A 15,290-nucleotide genomic window follows, 5' to 3' on the forward strand; every position below is an offset into this window, starting at 1 on the left:
TTGGTGAATATAAAGTTATTTTTAAAAATCACCATAGAGGCCGGGCGTGGTGGCTCACGCCTGTAATCCCAGCACTTTGGAAGGCCGAGGTGGGTGGATCACGAGGTCAAGAGATCGAGACCATCCTGGTCAACACGGTGAAACCCCATCTCTACTAAAACTACAAAAAATTAGCTGGGCGTGGTGGCGCGTGCCTGTAATCCCAGCTACTCAGGAGGCTGAGGCAGGAGAATTGCCTGAACCCAGGAGGCAGAGGTTGCGGTGAGCCGAGACGCGCCATTGCACTCCAGCCTGGGTAACAAGAGCAAAACTCCGTCTCCAAAAAAAAAAAAAAAAAAAATCGCCATAGATATAAATGCTATGACTGCAATAAATAAAAACTATGCATACATTGATAAAGACAAAAGAGTAGTTTGAAGAAGTAGAAAATTCTAGTGAGACGACAGATATAATTTTTGGTTATTTCCCATTAAAAATATTACAATTTATTTGCTTATAATATCCCAAACATTTGTGCTTATACAGATGCATATTTTATGTGTTTATTATTTATGTGTGCATATATAATCTAAAGAGAGAGCTAATAAGAATCAAGAATGAGCAGTCCAGAAGCCAGAACTTAGCTAACACAGGATTTTTTTTTTTTTTGAGACAGAGTCTCACTCTGTTGCCCAGGCTGAAGTGTAGTGATGTGACCTCTGCCTCCCAGGTTCAAGCGATCCTTGTGCCTCAGCCTCCTGAATAGCTGGGATTACAGGCATGTGCCAGCTAATTTTTCTATTTTTAGTAAGAGACAGGGTTTTGCCATCATGGCCAGGCTTGTCTCAAACTCCTATCCTCAAGTGATCCACCTGCCTTAGCCTCCCAAAGTGCACTATTTATGGTGAAGGGTTGGTTTTGAAAATGTCCAGTAAGTCACGAACAGATACTGTTGAAAAACACAATAAAAATTAATTACTAGAGAAGGGACTATAGGCATGAGCCACCACACCTGGCCCCGCTAACACACAATTTTAATTCAAATCAAGAAGCATTTGTCTAAATACGAGATCTGGTTTCTGTCCCCTAGGAACCTAAAATCCAATGAGTTGCTACTGTGCCAGGTTCCCTTCCCACTGACATTCAAAGGCTCATCACACCCTTGCCTGCCAGTCATAAGAGTCCCGAGGAATGAGCTTCAGAATAGCACAGTCCTGAAGGGCATGAGCTCTGCTACCTAATCTACCTGGCTCCCAGCCCTGCTGTGACTCTTACTAGCTAGGGGACCTTGGGCAAGACCTTCCCCTGTGAGCTTCGGTTTCTGCCTCTGTGAGATAGGGTGGTTACAGTGCCTACCTCAAAGGCTGGTGTGAGGTATGGCATCATCAATGCCTACTACAAGTTGGCTGTTGATATAACTGTGTGATCTACCATCTCTTGCAGATGGGCATAGGTTTAAAACTTAAAAAAACAAGGCAGAAGCAGAAGTAGCAGCACACTTGCAGAAAAAGGGAGGACTCCACAGAGCCATGCTTACCATAAGTGAACATGCGTGGCGAGGTCAGTTCAATGTTGGGCAGGGCACCCAGGTGGTTCAGCACGGCACACCGATAGCCATTTTTCTGGGCATAGTCAACGAAAGTGCGGATGTATTGCTTCTCGCTGTGATTGGCAATTCCAGGGCAGATGACCATGGTGATATCATCTATAGGGTGGAGAAAGAGATCCTGATGTATCCAATAAATGTGACATGATAAATGGACACAATTACGCTTCACTGGCTTAGAAAACAGGGGGAGGGACTTTAACATACATCTTTTCATTCAATATACATCTTTTCATTCAATTCTCTGGGAAAGAATCTTTCCCTTCTAGCTGGAGCTGTCTATATCAGTGCTTCTTAAGCTATTTATAGTGAAGGGTTGGTTTTAAAAATGTCCAGTAAATCAGGAACAGACACTTTTGAAAAAGACAATAAAAATTAATTACTAGAAAAATGAAATGAAAAATATATAAACCTCAAATTTCTATTATAAGATTTGACAAATATATTATCTCACCTTTCTATAGAAGTTCCTGAACATTACTATTAATTTCTGTAAGAAATTCTATATGAATGAATAAATGAAAAAATAAAAAGTGGTGTTTGCACAGACCTCTTTGACCCAGCAATTTTACTTTCAGTATTTGTCCTACAGATATATAATTGTACATATGTAAAATAATGTCCTACGGATATATAATGTACATATATGTATTAGGCTGTGTTCAATCATAGAATACATATTCTTTTGCATATGATTGAATATAATGTAAATGCCCAGAAATAGGGGTCTGATTGGATAAATTACTGCATATCTAAGTGATGAAATATTATAAAGCCCTTAAAAATAATGAGACATTTTTATATACACTAATGTGGCAAGCTCTCCCATAAATTAAGTGAAAAAATGCTCAATGCAGAAAGGGGTTATAATAATGTTGCCTTTTGTGTGGAGAAAAAAAAAGATGTCTATATTTATCAATGCATCCACTATCTTTGGAATCACACACAAGAACCTTGACAGTGGGTACCACTGAGGGAGTGTAGGATGGAAAGCAGAGGACAGAGAGAGAGACACTTTCACTGTATATTGTTAGTACCTTGTGAACTTTCTATCATGACTCTGAACTGCCTACTTCAGAATATGAATATTTCTTTTTCTTTTTTTTTTTTTTTTTTTTTTGAGACAGGGTCTTGCTCTGTTGCCAGGCAGGAGTGCAGTGGTGCAATGTTGGCTCACTGCAACCTCCGCCTCCCAGGTTTAAGAGATTCTCCTGCCTCAGCCTTCTGAGTAGCTGGTACTACAGGTGTGTGCCACCACACCCAGCAAATTTTTTGTATCATGTTGGCCAGAATGGTCTCGATCTGCTGACCTCACGATCCGCCCACCTCGGCTTCCCAAAGTGCTGAGATTACAGGTGTGAGTCACCGTGCCCGGCCTATATTTTTCTTTTCTTTTTTTTTTTTTTTTGTGAGGGGGAGTCTCACTCTGTTGGTCAGGCTGGAATGCAGTGGTGCAATCTCGGCTCACTGCAACCTCTGCCTCAACCTCAACCTCTGCTCACTGCAACCTCTGCCTCTGCTATTCTCTGCCTCACCCTCCTGAATAGCTGGCATTATAGGTGCTTGCCACCACACCCAGCTAATTTTTGTATTTTTAGTAGAGATGGGGTTTCACCATCTTGGCCAGGCTGGTCTTGAACTCTTGACCTCGTGATCCACCCATCTTGGCCTCCCAAAGTGCTGGGATTAAAGGCATGAGCCACCACGCCCAGCCTATATTTTTCTTTTTTTTTTTTAAAAAAAGGGGTGTTTAGGTCATTAAATTTGATCATTATTTTTCTTCAAATTAAGATTTTTTAAAATTTAGAAATTCTTAATGCTGGTAGGGAAATAGGAATTAGTAAGCAATTTTGCAATATGCATAAAGAACCTTAAAAATTTTTGTGAACAGCTGGATGTGGTGGTACATATCTGTCTTCCAACTATTTGAAAGGCTGAGGCAGGAGGATCACTTGAGCCCCGTAGTTTAAGGTTGTAGAACACAATGACTGTATCTGTGAACAGACACTTTACTCTAACCTGGGCAACACAGTAAGACTCCATCTCTTTATAAAATGAATAAACTCTGACCTAGTAAATTCCAATTCTTGAAATTCTGCCTAGAATTTTCTGATGAAGGATGATAGAATTATTGATAGTGACAAAGCTGTTAAATAAGTTAAATGCCCAACTAGAGAAGAATGGTTAAATTAAGGTATGACCACATTGTAGAATATTGAGTAATCATTAAAATTGTGTTTTTGAAGACTTTTACAGTTTTAATGACATGGGAAAGTCTTTATAATATAATGTATGATAATTCAAATTTTGGAAAAATAATGCATAGAACTATAAGAAAATGGAGCAAAACATTAACAATATATGTTGGGTGGTAAAATTGTGGGTGATTCTTTTTTAAATGTATTATCCATGTTTTCTAAAATGAGAAAATGTGGATTTTCTTATTACTTTTATAGTCAGAAAAAAATCAGAAAAGGGGAAAAAGGGCTGCTTTCTCAGCGTACGTCTTAGGTATAAGTACTGCCTTCCCCAGAATCACCTTTGTCAATCATTTCTGAGGGCAGGAGTGACAGAAAATCATGAGCAAATAAAAGGGAGAATCACTGTTCTGCCCTTTTCAACTTCCCATATTGGTCTTGGTAGGAAGAGCAGATGGTCAAACTAAACTTTGTGCTTTAGTGGTAGAAGAAGAAAAAGCATTAGAAATAAGGGGAAGAAAATATTTAACTGGGTATGGTGGATAAATAAATATTGGAAAGACCAGCTACAGATTTATAAACACAATGTGAGCTCCTCGCCTGTTCATTTATTCATCCCTTCCATGACTGTTTATTAGAAGCCAGCTATTCTGGACTCCAGGGATTCCTACATTCTAGCAGATAAATAATACACAAGCACACAAATAGGTTTAGAGAGTAGAAGCTACCATGAAGAATTAGAGCAGGAAGGCAAGATGAATTTACTGAGGAGACACTAGTTAGGGGAGTTAGGGACAGACCCTCAGGAGGTGGCATTTGAGCTGAGACATGAATGACAGGAGGAGGCTGCCATGTGAAGGTCTGGGGACCAGTATTCCAGGCAGAGGGAATACCAATTAAATCTTCTTCACCAGCTACTCAGCAGTTCTAGCCACTTTAAATATCTAATATGTTTCCTGGAGTTTACCCATAAATAAATACTGAGCTCCTATTAAAAAAACAACAACAAAAACAACAACAATAAGAAAAACCACACAAAAAAACTAGGTGCTTTTGAATACTACAGAATGCAAAAGACATGTTCTCTTCTGGTAGAAATAACATTCAAACAGATGCATGCACCTAACCCCACTTCCTCAAAAGTCTTCATTATGAAACATTTTATAATGAATGCTTACTGTACAGGCTAGACAGAACAACGCCAAATTCCAGCAGCAATGAAAATTTCAGTTGTTTCTCAGAAATTAGGTGTCCTAGACCATTGCATGATAGATAATGACCTTAATGTGTCTTTTTGTCCAGGGAAAGCTAAGCAAAGGGAACTGGACATCCTTTTTATCTACTGCTATCCAACAAGCGCCAGCCTATACTGCATCTCCGAGCTTCACTTTCCTCATCAGTAAAACAGCGATAGTAAATACCAGCCTCACAGTGTTGAGGATTAAAGGAGGTAACAGTACATATGAAGCACTGAGAACGGTCTGGCCTCTGTTGCTGTCATCAACCCAGAGGCTTGGTCCTGGGGTGCCTGGGCTCCAAGCACTCCCTAATCCCCTTACATCAAATTTCCCTATTTCACAAGAGGATTAAAAACTATTCTACAGTGAGTTCTGAAGAGCCTTACATGGTGACTGGCAAATACACGCTGAAGCTAACTGCGAGTGGCTCCTAAGCGCTGAATGCCGGCAGACTTCCCAACAGCCCCCGACGCCACGGGTGGAGTCAGTGGCACGAGTATTCACACCATGCTGTCCAACAGCCCCTGACGCCATGGGCAGAGTCAGTGGCACGAGTATTCATGCTATGCTGTCCAACAGCTCCCCGAAGCCATGGGCCAAGTCAGTGGCATGAGTGTTCACACCGTGCTGTGCTCTCCACCGACTAGGGCTCCTCCTCCGCATGATGGCCCAATTACACAACCTAAAGCAGCTCACCTCCAACACAGTGCTCAGCCAAGGGCTCGAAGAGGTCGAATGTAGAAGTGGCTCCATCAGACATGGTGATGAACTTCCGGTGCCCGTAAGGATGTGGCGACCTCACCCTTCCCATCTTCCCATACAAGGCTGTCTGGATGTGTCCACTTTTCCCCCAGATCAACGGTGGAATGTATCTAAAGAAAGGACAAGGGAAGTCAATTTTCTGTACATTCCTTGAGCAATGTTCTGAAAAATCTTTTAGCAAAAGTCTTTCAACCTATTTAAGTTTTTTCCTCGCACATTCTGCACACAAAACATAAACATGAGGTTTTTATTACGTTACATCCGTGCCATGATTTACCGCCTTTCCCCATTGACTAATATACTCTGCATCAGATTAGCTTTAGAAATCAACCAGGACATGTATATAAAGAGAGGATTTCAATTTAGGGTAACTGTTAAGTAATTCAACATGGGTTATTTCCCTAATATAGAATAAAAAGCAAGTGATACATTTGGAACACATTCTAACTTCACAGGTTAGCTTATTATTAAATGAGTGGATGTACATGAAATAGCACAGCGCCTACGCTCATGAAATGCTCACTTCTTTCCCTAACAAGACAGGCTACAGCTACAGCGGTTACTCCATCAGCCAAACCTGCTGCTCTCAGTTATGCTGGGAAGGGCTGCAAACTCCTCTAAGAGCCCGTAAGTGCCTTGTGGGGTGAGGGCACCACTGTATGCTCCAGAGAATGTGCTGTAAGGGCAGTGCAGTGTAAATATTTGCTGGATTGATTAAGGATAAAGGCTTGTTAGCCTAAGCAAGGCATGAAGCCTCGCTGACAACTGTCCATTGTAAAAACACAGAGTGACTCTAGGCGTTGGTAGGAAATGCAAGAATCACAAATAGTTAATTACTGGGAAGAGAAGATGTTCCAATTACAACTAAGAAATGATTTTTTTTTTTTTTTTTTTGAAACGGAGTTTCACTCATGTTACCCAGGCTGGAGTGCAATGGTGCGATCTCGGCTCACTGCAACCTCCGCCTCCTGGGTTCAGGCAATTCTCCTGCCTCAGCCTCCTGAGTAGCTGGGATTACAGGCACGCACCACCATGCCCAGCTAATTTTTTGTATTTTTAGTAGAGACAGGGTTTCACCGTGTTGACCAGGATGGTCTCGATCTCTTGACCTCGTGATCCACCTGTCTCGGCCTCCCAAAGTGCTGGGATTACAGGCTTGAGCCACCGCGCCCGGCCAGAAATGATTATGGTTTACAACCACAGTACAAGATGACTCCATTTACTGAAACTGCTGCTGGTTTCTCTTCCATGGCTTTTGGCCTAAGCTTGATGGTTGTCCAGGATTCGTATCCTATATAAACTGGAGTTATATAATATTAAATGGTAGTGGCATCATTTCCCTCTGTACTATATGGCAGTGGTGAGTGTTTTATTAAGGATTTACCTTAACCTACTTGTCAATTCCTGCCTATCATTTCTCTCAGAACCAGATGATCCCCAAAACCCTTCTTTGATTTACTCCTTGTATGTGTGTGTAATTAATTACATCTACACAAAATTAAGAGAAGTGAAGCTACCACCTTAAGCAAACCAGTTCCCAGACAAGCTTCCTTTTCAGGGCAGGGAAGGAGAGAGGAGAGGTATTTTAAGACCTTAAGGACATGAAGCCACTTGCCAGCATAACACCTCAGGTGCAAATATCACTGCATAAGCCATGGCATTTGGAAAGCGGGCAAAGGCATTTATAAGAGCTGAGTGGATTATGACAGTAACAAAAAGCAAACTTATAAAAATGTCAATTGGACAACTGAACACTATGTAAGATTTAGTTACAGAATTTATAAAGGATTTCAGACTGCCAAGTTAGATAATAAGTTTTGCATAGAGGGAAGACTATCCAAGAAATCAAACTTTTGATCACTCCTGGAGGAAAGTTTAAAGAAAATTTTGTTTATAATATAAATTAAAAATGGAAATATGCTGAGCTTAAAAATGTCAGAAGAATGAGTAAATTTCATATGCCTACCTTCTGATCATGTTTAGAATACAATCTCAGAAAACAGAACGAAAGAATAAAGTAAAATTTCCTTTTGGCTATTCACAGATTTCACACATAATGATGACACATGTGACCGTCCTGATGCCACATTCCCAGTTTAGGGTCTAGTCATCTCCTCAGAGTCTTGGCAGCCTCCTAGTCTCTAGTCTTGCTCTCACCTAATCCATCATCCACCTGTCAATGGAGGGATGATCTCAACACACAAGCCTGGCCCCTGCCCGGCACTACATGGGTCTTCACTTGGCCTAGGAGGCCATCTACACCCTTGTGCTCACTTAACTTTCTGCCTAAGCTCAAACAAACCTAAACCACCAGCCCCAGCTTCAGCCAGAACAGGTGCACATGGTGTTGAACTACTTCTATCTGAGAAGTCGTTGCTCAAGCTGTCTCCTTTGACTGGAATGCTCTTTCACACCCAGTGTTTCTTTGGACCAGGCTATTACTTGTTTTTCAGGACTCACTTCCAGCCAGGTTGCTGGAGGAGTTGCCCCCTCTCCGTGCACAGCTCTGTCCCAGCACCCAGGTGGATGGATTACTTTAGAAGCTCTTTTCAAGCAAACCCCTCCCACTGCTCATTCACCTCCAGCTCTATCCCCAGAGCACTGGACGTATATTACACACCTAGGGGAGATTTGCTTCAATGAACAGAATATAGACACACTTAGTAAATCTAAAAGGACAAATGTTTTTAAAATATACAGATATATATTGAAAAATAATATGTGCCATAATAATGTGAATTCAGCTATTACATGATTGGCGTTTGGCTACTGTCCACTTTCCAGTCTACCTAACCCCATTCTCAGAATGGGGTGCAATATTTTTCAAGAGTGTGTGTGTGTGTGTGTGTGTGTTAGGGATCAATTGCCTCAGAATCACTTGGGACTTTCTCAGTTCAATGTAAGGTCAATTATAAACAGTGGAAGTCTCACAAGGTTTAATTTTATAATACCACCTATTGATAAAACACTGTTTTTAATTAACTTCATAATACAACATCAGAGTTTATGAAATTAAATTTTTAAACTGCATGTACTATGGTGGGGTTCAATGTATAATTGTTTGTTTATATAACTTATTTACAGCCACAAGAAACAAAAAACAATGAATAGGTGCCCAGTCTCATGGTTTAGGTTGGGAAGGAAATATGTATCAAAGCAATAGAATATTTTGAAATTTATATAAACAAACACCGAAGAAATGCTGCTAAAGTGGTACATGAAGCAATATGCTGTTTCTATCTATGTGGTAGTTTTTCTGAAAATATAGCTGCCGATCATTCCACATATTCCATCTTCTGCTAGTAGCCAGATTCTCTCCCTGTGATCTGGACTGGCCTGTGGCTTGTCTGGGGTTACAGAAGGTGGCAGAAGGATTGCCATGCCAATTTAGGCCTGGCCCTTAAGAAACATGGCAGTTTTTGCTCTCTCCTCCTAGGAAGCCTGATGAGAGGGCATACAGAAGACACTGTGATGGAACTGAGAGGTGTGTGTATTTTACATTTTGTAGATACTGCCAGGTTGCCTTCTAAAAACGATGGGTCCATTTACATTAATGAAAGTGCCTGTCTTCCTCACCCTCATTAACAATTGACATTATTAATCTTTCACATTCTGGACACTTTGATGGGCAAAAAACGGGTATCTTGTTTCAACCTGTGTTTAAGGTGGATCCAATCTATAGCTGAAAAAAAGTTGCTTGTTTGAATTCGCATTTCCCCGATTCATGTGTTTATTCATTTGTATTTCTCTTCTGTGAATTGTTTGTTCATAGCCTTTGTCTATTTTTTTATTATATTTTTCTATTGATTTATAAGTATTATTTTTATTATCCCTATAGTAAGCCATTATCTATTATATGTTAAAAATATTTTCTCCCAATCTATTGTATATTTTAACTTTATCTTATGTTGCAGTTTCTTTCTTTTTTTTTTTTTTTTGATAGAGTCTCTTTTTTTGTCCCAGGCTGGAGTGCAATGGTGTGATCTTGGCTCACTGCTACCTCTGCCTCCTGGGTCCAAGCGATTCTCCTGCCTCAGCCTCCCTAGAAGCTGGGATTACAGGCATGTGCCACCACTCCCGGCAGATTTTTTTACTTTAGTAGACACAGTGTTTCACCATGTTGGCCAGGCTGGTCTTAAACTCCTGACCTCAGGTGATCAGCTCCTCTTGGCCTCTTGGCCTCCCAAAGTGTTGGGATTACAGGCGTGAGCCACTGCGCCAGACCCTAGTTTTTAATCTTTTATTGTTAAAAATATCTTTTAAGATTACAAAAATATCTTTTATATTTATGTAACTATATAAGATAAAGTTAAACTATACAATAGATTTGGGTTATTTTTGTTAAAACCTTTGTGTTTTGTATTTTGTTTAAAAAGAGCTATTGCACTACCCAATTATAAACATACTTCCCAACGTTTCCTTCTACTACTTCTATAGTTTTAAAAAACATATTAACCAGGCCGGGCGCGGTGGCTCACGCTTGTAATCCCAGCACTTTGGGAGGCCGAGGCGGGTGGATCACGAGGTCAAAAGATCGAGGCCATCCTGGTCAACATGGTGAAACCCCGTCTCTACTAAAAATACAAAAATTAGCTGGGCATGGTGGCGCACGCCTGTAGTCCCAGCTACTCGGGAGGCTGAGGCAGGAGAATTGCCTGAACCCAGGAGGCGGAGGTTGCGGTGAGCCGAGATGGCACCATTGCACTCCAGCCTGGGTAACAACAGTGAAACTTCGTCTCAAAAAAAAAAAAAAACATATTAACCTTAAATCCACTTACTTTTATAAAATGACGTGAAGGGAAGATATAATTCATTTTTTCCAGACAGATTAGCTCATTGTCTTTGCAAATAAACGGTCTATCCTTTCCCTATGGATTTCAGTTGACATCTTTAAAGAGACACCATGCTCTCAGTTAAATATTTAGGTTTAATTCTATATTCTCAATTCTAGCTCACTGATCTATTTGTCTATTCATATGCCAGTATGACACTGCTTTAAGTAATACAGCTTTATGAGCTACTTTCTCATTGTTGATAGTGCAGGTTGCCTTTGTTATTTTTCAAAATTTTCTCGGCAGATTTCAGCATTTTATCTTCCAGATGAATTACATAATTAGTTTGTTTAGTTCCATAAAAATTTTTGTATTTTTGATTGGAAACACACCAAATATATATTACCTAGGAGATAATTGACACCTTTAAAATACTGATGTGTCCCATCCAAAAACATATCTCTCCATTAAATTCCATAGTAAAACTTTATTGCCTTCATGTTTTACAGGATATTCCATTTTTACTACCCTAATTTGCATGTCTTTCTGTCTGCATTTTAAAAAGCTATTCTTAAGTTGATGCATCCAGGCATGTTTTACCCTTAACTCCCTGAAAGTAGGAACAATGACTTCCACTTCTTTACTAATCCACGCGGTATCGTGTCCAATGTGCTGTGGCCAGTGGCTAATAAATGTTTGTTACTACCAAACAGGCTAGGCCACAACAAAATATAGAGGCCACCTTGTCCTTATCTTCTGAGCCTTTTTTTTTGAGACAGAGTCTTGCTCTGTCACCAGGCTGGAGTGCAGTGGTGCAATCTCGGCTCACTGCAATCTCTACCTCCCAGGTTCAAGTGATTCCCCCTGCTGAGCCTCCCGAGTAGCTGGGACTACAGGTGTGTACCACCATGCCTGGCTAATCTTTTGTATTTTAGTAGAGACAGGCTTTCACCATGTTGGCCAGGATGATCTTGATCTCCTGACCTCTTGATCTGCCCACCCTGGCCTCCCAAAGTGCTGGGACTATAGGCGTGAGTCACCACGCCCAGCCTTCTGAGTCTATTTAAATCAACATCTGGCTTACTAACAGAACTGCTCAGTGAGAAAGACCACAAGGGTCTGGCCCTTCATACATATACGTATGTACACACACACACACACACACACACACACACACACGTCTTTAAGCAAATGATGCTCATGTAGGCAAGGACAGATAGTTGCTGGTGTTTTAAAAAGAGAGTCGATAACGTGGGGAGAAATACCAGATATAGGTGATGGGGGGAGGAAGGCAGGAAGGCAGCAAACCACCTTGCTACGTATGTACCTATGCAACAATCCTGCATGATCCGCACATGTACCCCAGAACCTAAAGTACAATTTAAAAAATAAATAAATAAAAATAAAAAGAGAGTTGAAAAAGTAAAGTTGACTGATGCTCATCTTTGCCTTAAAATCAGTGGGTGACCAATTCTTCCTTACGGTATCTAAGTCCATTGGCTATAAAGCAAACTATTTTATACTAGTGATTAAACTCAGACTTCACTGTTATCTCCTTTGGTTCTCCCTAGTACTTCTCTATCAAATTAGCACGGGACTTGGCACACAATAGATGTTTAGGATCTGTTGTCGGAGATTGAGTCCTCACCTCTCAGCAAGTTGCAGCCAAGTCCTTTCCAGTGAACCAAATGCCCATCAGCAGCTATTCCTTGGCATTTTAAGTTTCTATCAGATAGGCTGCATTGCTTAAAGCAACAAAACCCAACTCTGACTAACTTACTAAAGGGGTACACAGAAGGACACTGGGGTGTCCACTAAGTGGAAAAGAGACTGGAGAACCAGGCTTGAAACGAGGGCAGGATCCGGGAAAGAACCCAGGGGGCTACTCCAGAGATGATGTGATTTTTACACCATCAGGAGTAGTATCTCCCCACGCCACACAAAAACCCGTCAAAAGTCAGTCTCCTGTTTATCTCCCAATGGCTCGTTCAATGAATCAACTCATAATGAAACTGGCAATAGTTAAAACTGCATGTGGTATAACTGAGTACCGGGATTGTCTAAAAATTGATAAAAGAATCCAGGTCTAAAAACATTTAGACCTCTAAAATTTAACTTAGAGAACTGGACAAGGTAGAACTAAATGCCACAAGAGAAATTGCTATAGCAGAAGCTATAGTCATAATATATGACATGGACAAAAAAAAAAAAAAAGATTAATGACTCAAGTCTTTGTAGTGAATTTAAATGAAAACCCTGATGAAGATAAAATTTAACAGTATTGTATTAAAAAAAAACTCATCATGTAATCAAATTGGCTCAGTAGACTTGTTTCAGAAAATATTTCCTCAAAGAAAATTCTTTCATGTTAGCCTAAGTCTGATGAAAATATTTATATTCAAAATGTCACTGGGTTCAACCCCTCCTGCATTCAATGGAAATGCAAGTGGCTAGAATCCGACTGTACTCCATTCCTGCATGTTCCTCCTTCCAAGCCCAACCCAAGACAAGAGACTTGAGACCAATAAATGCAATGATATGAGCTAAAAAGTAACGAAGTGGATGGGGAAGAAGATCCCAAATGCGGTGATGGCTCAGGGGCTGTGGAGGGGAAGGCTGAGCAGGCCACTTGCTGAGGAGCTCCGTGGAGGTCCTCTGAATAGTCTGGCTTCTCCATAACAAGGCAAGAATAAGGCTCATCCTTTCACAGAGAAAAAAAGAATGGGAGGAAATAGTTGCCATGCTCTAATTTGGCTGCAAGAATGAGATACATGCTAAGGCAAATGCCACTGGAATTTTACTACAGCAAATAAATTACGTCACCTGGAGTGAAACCCGGGGCCTCTCCCTTTGCAACTTAAGACACATTAAGGATGTTCTCCCAAGCTCTTTAACAAAGGAAGTCAAGGATGTTTGAGGAACTAATCTCAGTGGCTCTAGCATTAAGAATTTATCTTTTTTCTTTGAACACAGCATAATAAATAAAACTGTTATTTTATTTATCTATACAGCACTTCATAGTTTTTCAAAGTATTTTTTTACATGATCTCATTTGCCTTCAATGACAATTTTGTGAAATGAGCAGATATTGTTAACCCCATTTTCCCACAGGGACCCTGAGGCCAGGGAGTTCATGGCTTGGCCACATTCACACCGCTATTGAGAGTAGGGTTGAGACTTCAAGTGGGGCCTTCACCACTGTGTCCAGCTCTTATTTGGATGATAAAATAGACATAATGAGGACAGATAGACACTTTCATTCCAGAGACTCTTATGAGTCTATTAGTCATCTTTAAATATATTAGTTATCTAGAACCAATGTAATGAGACTGAACATATCTGGAGTAGTCAACAGCCAGTCTTTACCTTTAAAAATCTATCAAATTAGCATGTATCTATTCTGGTGCCAGCCATTTTAAAGGTCATCTTGAACTAGGGGCTTTTCAGAAGCGTGGTGCTCCCTGGTAGATATTCCTGATAGAGATCTATTTATTGAGGAGCTGGTGAACGTGGGCTTCCAAGCCAGAAGCTGGCATTAAACAGGAGAAAGGGTAAAGAGACCAAGTTCTGGGGCTCAGGCAAGTAAAAACTCACAGTAGTCACCACAAAGGAGAATCACTCAGGAGAAACTCTCTCTTCCTGCTTTAACTTTTTTTTTTTTTTTTGAGACAGAGTTGCCCAATCTGGAGTAAAATGGCATGATCTCTGCTCATTGCAGCCTCTATCTCCCAGGTTCAAGTGATTCTCGCGCCTCAGCTTCCTGAGTAGCTGGGGATATAGGCACAAGCCACCATGCCTGGCTAGTTTTTGTATTTTTAGTAGAGATGGGATTTCACCATGTTGGCCAGGCTGGTCTCGAACGCCTGACTTCAAGAGATCCGCCTGCTTCAGCCTCCCAAAGTGTTAGGATTACAGACGTTAAGCCACTACACCTGGCCATTCTGTTTTTATAGCAGGGTCACATCTCACCCGCAGCTTGGTTCTCAAGTTAAAAGGTGAAATTATCAGACTGGGTGTGGTGGCTCGTGCCTGTAATCCCAGAAAATTGGGAGGCCAAGTGGGAGGATTGCTTGAGGCCAGGAGTTCGAGACTATACTGAGTGACACAGAAAGACCTCACCTACGCAAAAAAAAAAAAATTTTTTTAATTAACTGTGTATAGTGGCACATGCCTGTGGTCCCAGCTACTTCAGAAGCTAAGGTAGGAGGATCACTTGAGCCCAGGAGGTCGAGGCTGCAGTGAGTTATGATCGCCACTGCACTCCAGCATGGGTGACAGACTGTGACTCTGTCCAACAAAAAAAAAGGTCAAACTAAACTATCAGCTATAATCAAGTTATGCCCTGAGCATCCCTTAGACGGACACACTGTCTCTGAGCAAGGGGAGCCAAAGCAGTCCTCCTCCAGTGCTGGGAAGATGGCTGGGGTGAGGGTAAGCACAGATGGCACTGGTGGCTTGAAGTAAAGGCCATGTTGTGGAACAAAGGAAATGGAAAACAAAAACACGTCTTTAAATGTGAACATACAGCAAGATGTTCCCTTTTGCAGGAGAGACACACATGCCCTGGTACTACCAGAGGTGATGCTGAGGCTTTGAATGCAGAGGTGGCAGAAGGGTCAGCACAAATAAGGTGGTGTATGTACTATGTGTGTGTATGTGTGGGGTCTCTCTCTTAACGTGTAGACTTGAATTTGCAAAAGTTAAATGTAATCTGTAACTCCATTATATATTAGAA

At 41.0% G+C, this 15,290-nt stretch overlaps 1 protein-coding gene across 4 annotated transcripts in view; it reads right to left on the reverse strand.

Moving 5' to 3' along the window:
• ABHD2 (abhydrolase domain containing 2, acylglycerol lipase) overlaps positions 1-15,290 on the reverse strand; it is a 114,072-nt gene that overhangs the window by 39,613 nt on the left and 59,169 nt on the right. For all 4 annotated transcript variants that reach the window (XM_032263909.1, XM_032263911.1, XM_032263910.1 and 1 more), the window contains 2 exons: positions 5,718-5,893; positions 1,517-1,684 (listed from right to left, as the gene is read on the reverse strand). In XM_032263909.1, the coding sequence (XP_032119800.1) occupies positions 1,517-1,684; positions 5,718-5,893 (344 nt within the window). The remainder of the gene's footprint in view (positions 1-1,516; positions 1,685-5,717; positions 5,894-15,290) is intronic.

The sequence above is a fragment of the Sapajus apella genome, unplaced genomic scaffold (assembly GCF_009761245.1).
Source record: "Sapajus apella isolate SASKATOON/1434 unplaced genomic scaffold, GSC_monkey_1.0 scaffold139, whole genome shotgun sequence".
In the NCBI taxonomy this organism is placed as follows: Eukaryota; Metazoa; Chordata; class Mammalia; order Primates; family Cebidae; genus Sapajus; species Sapajus apella.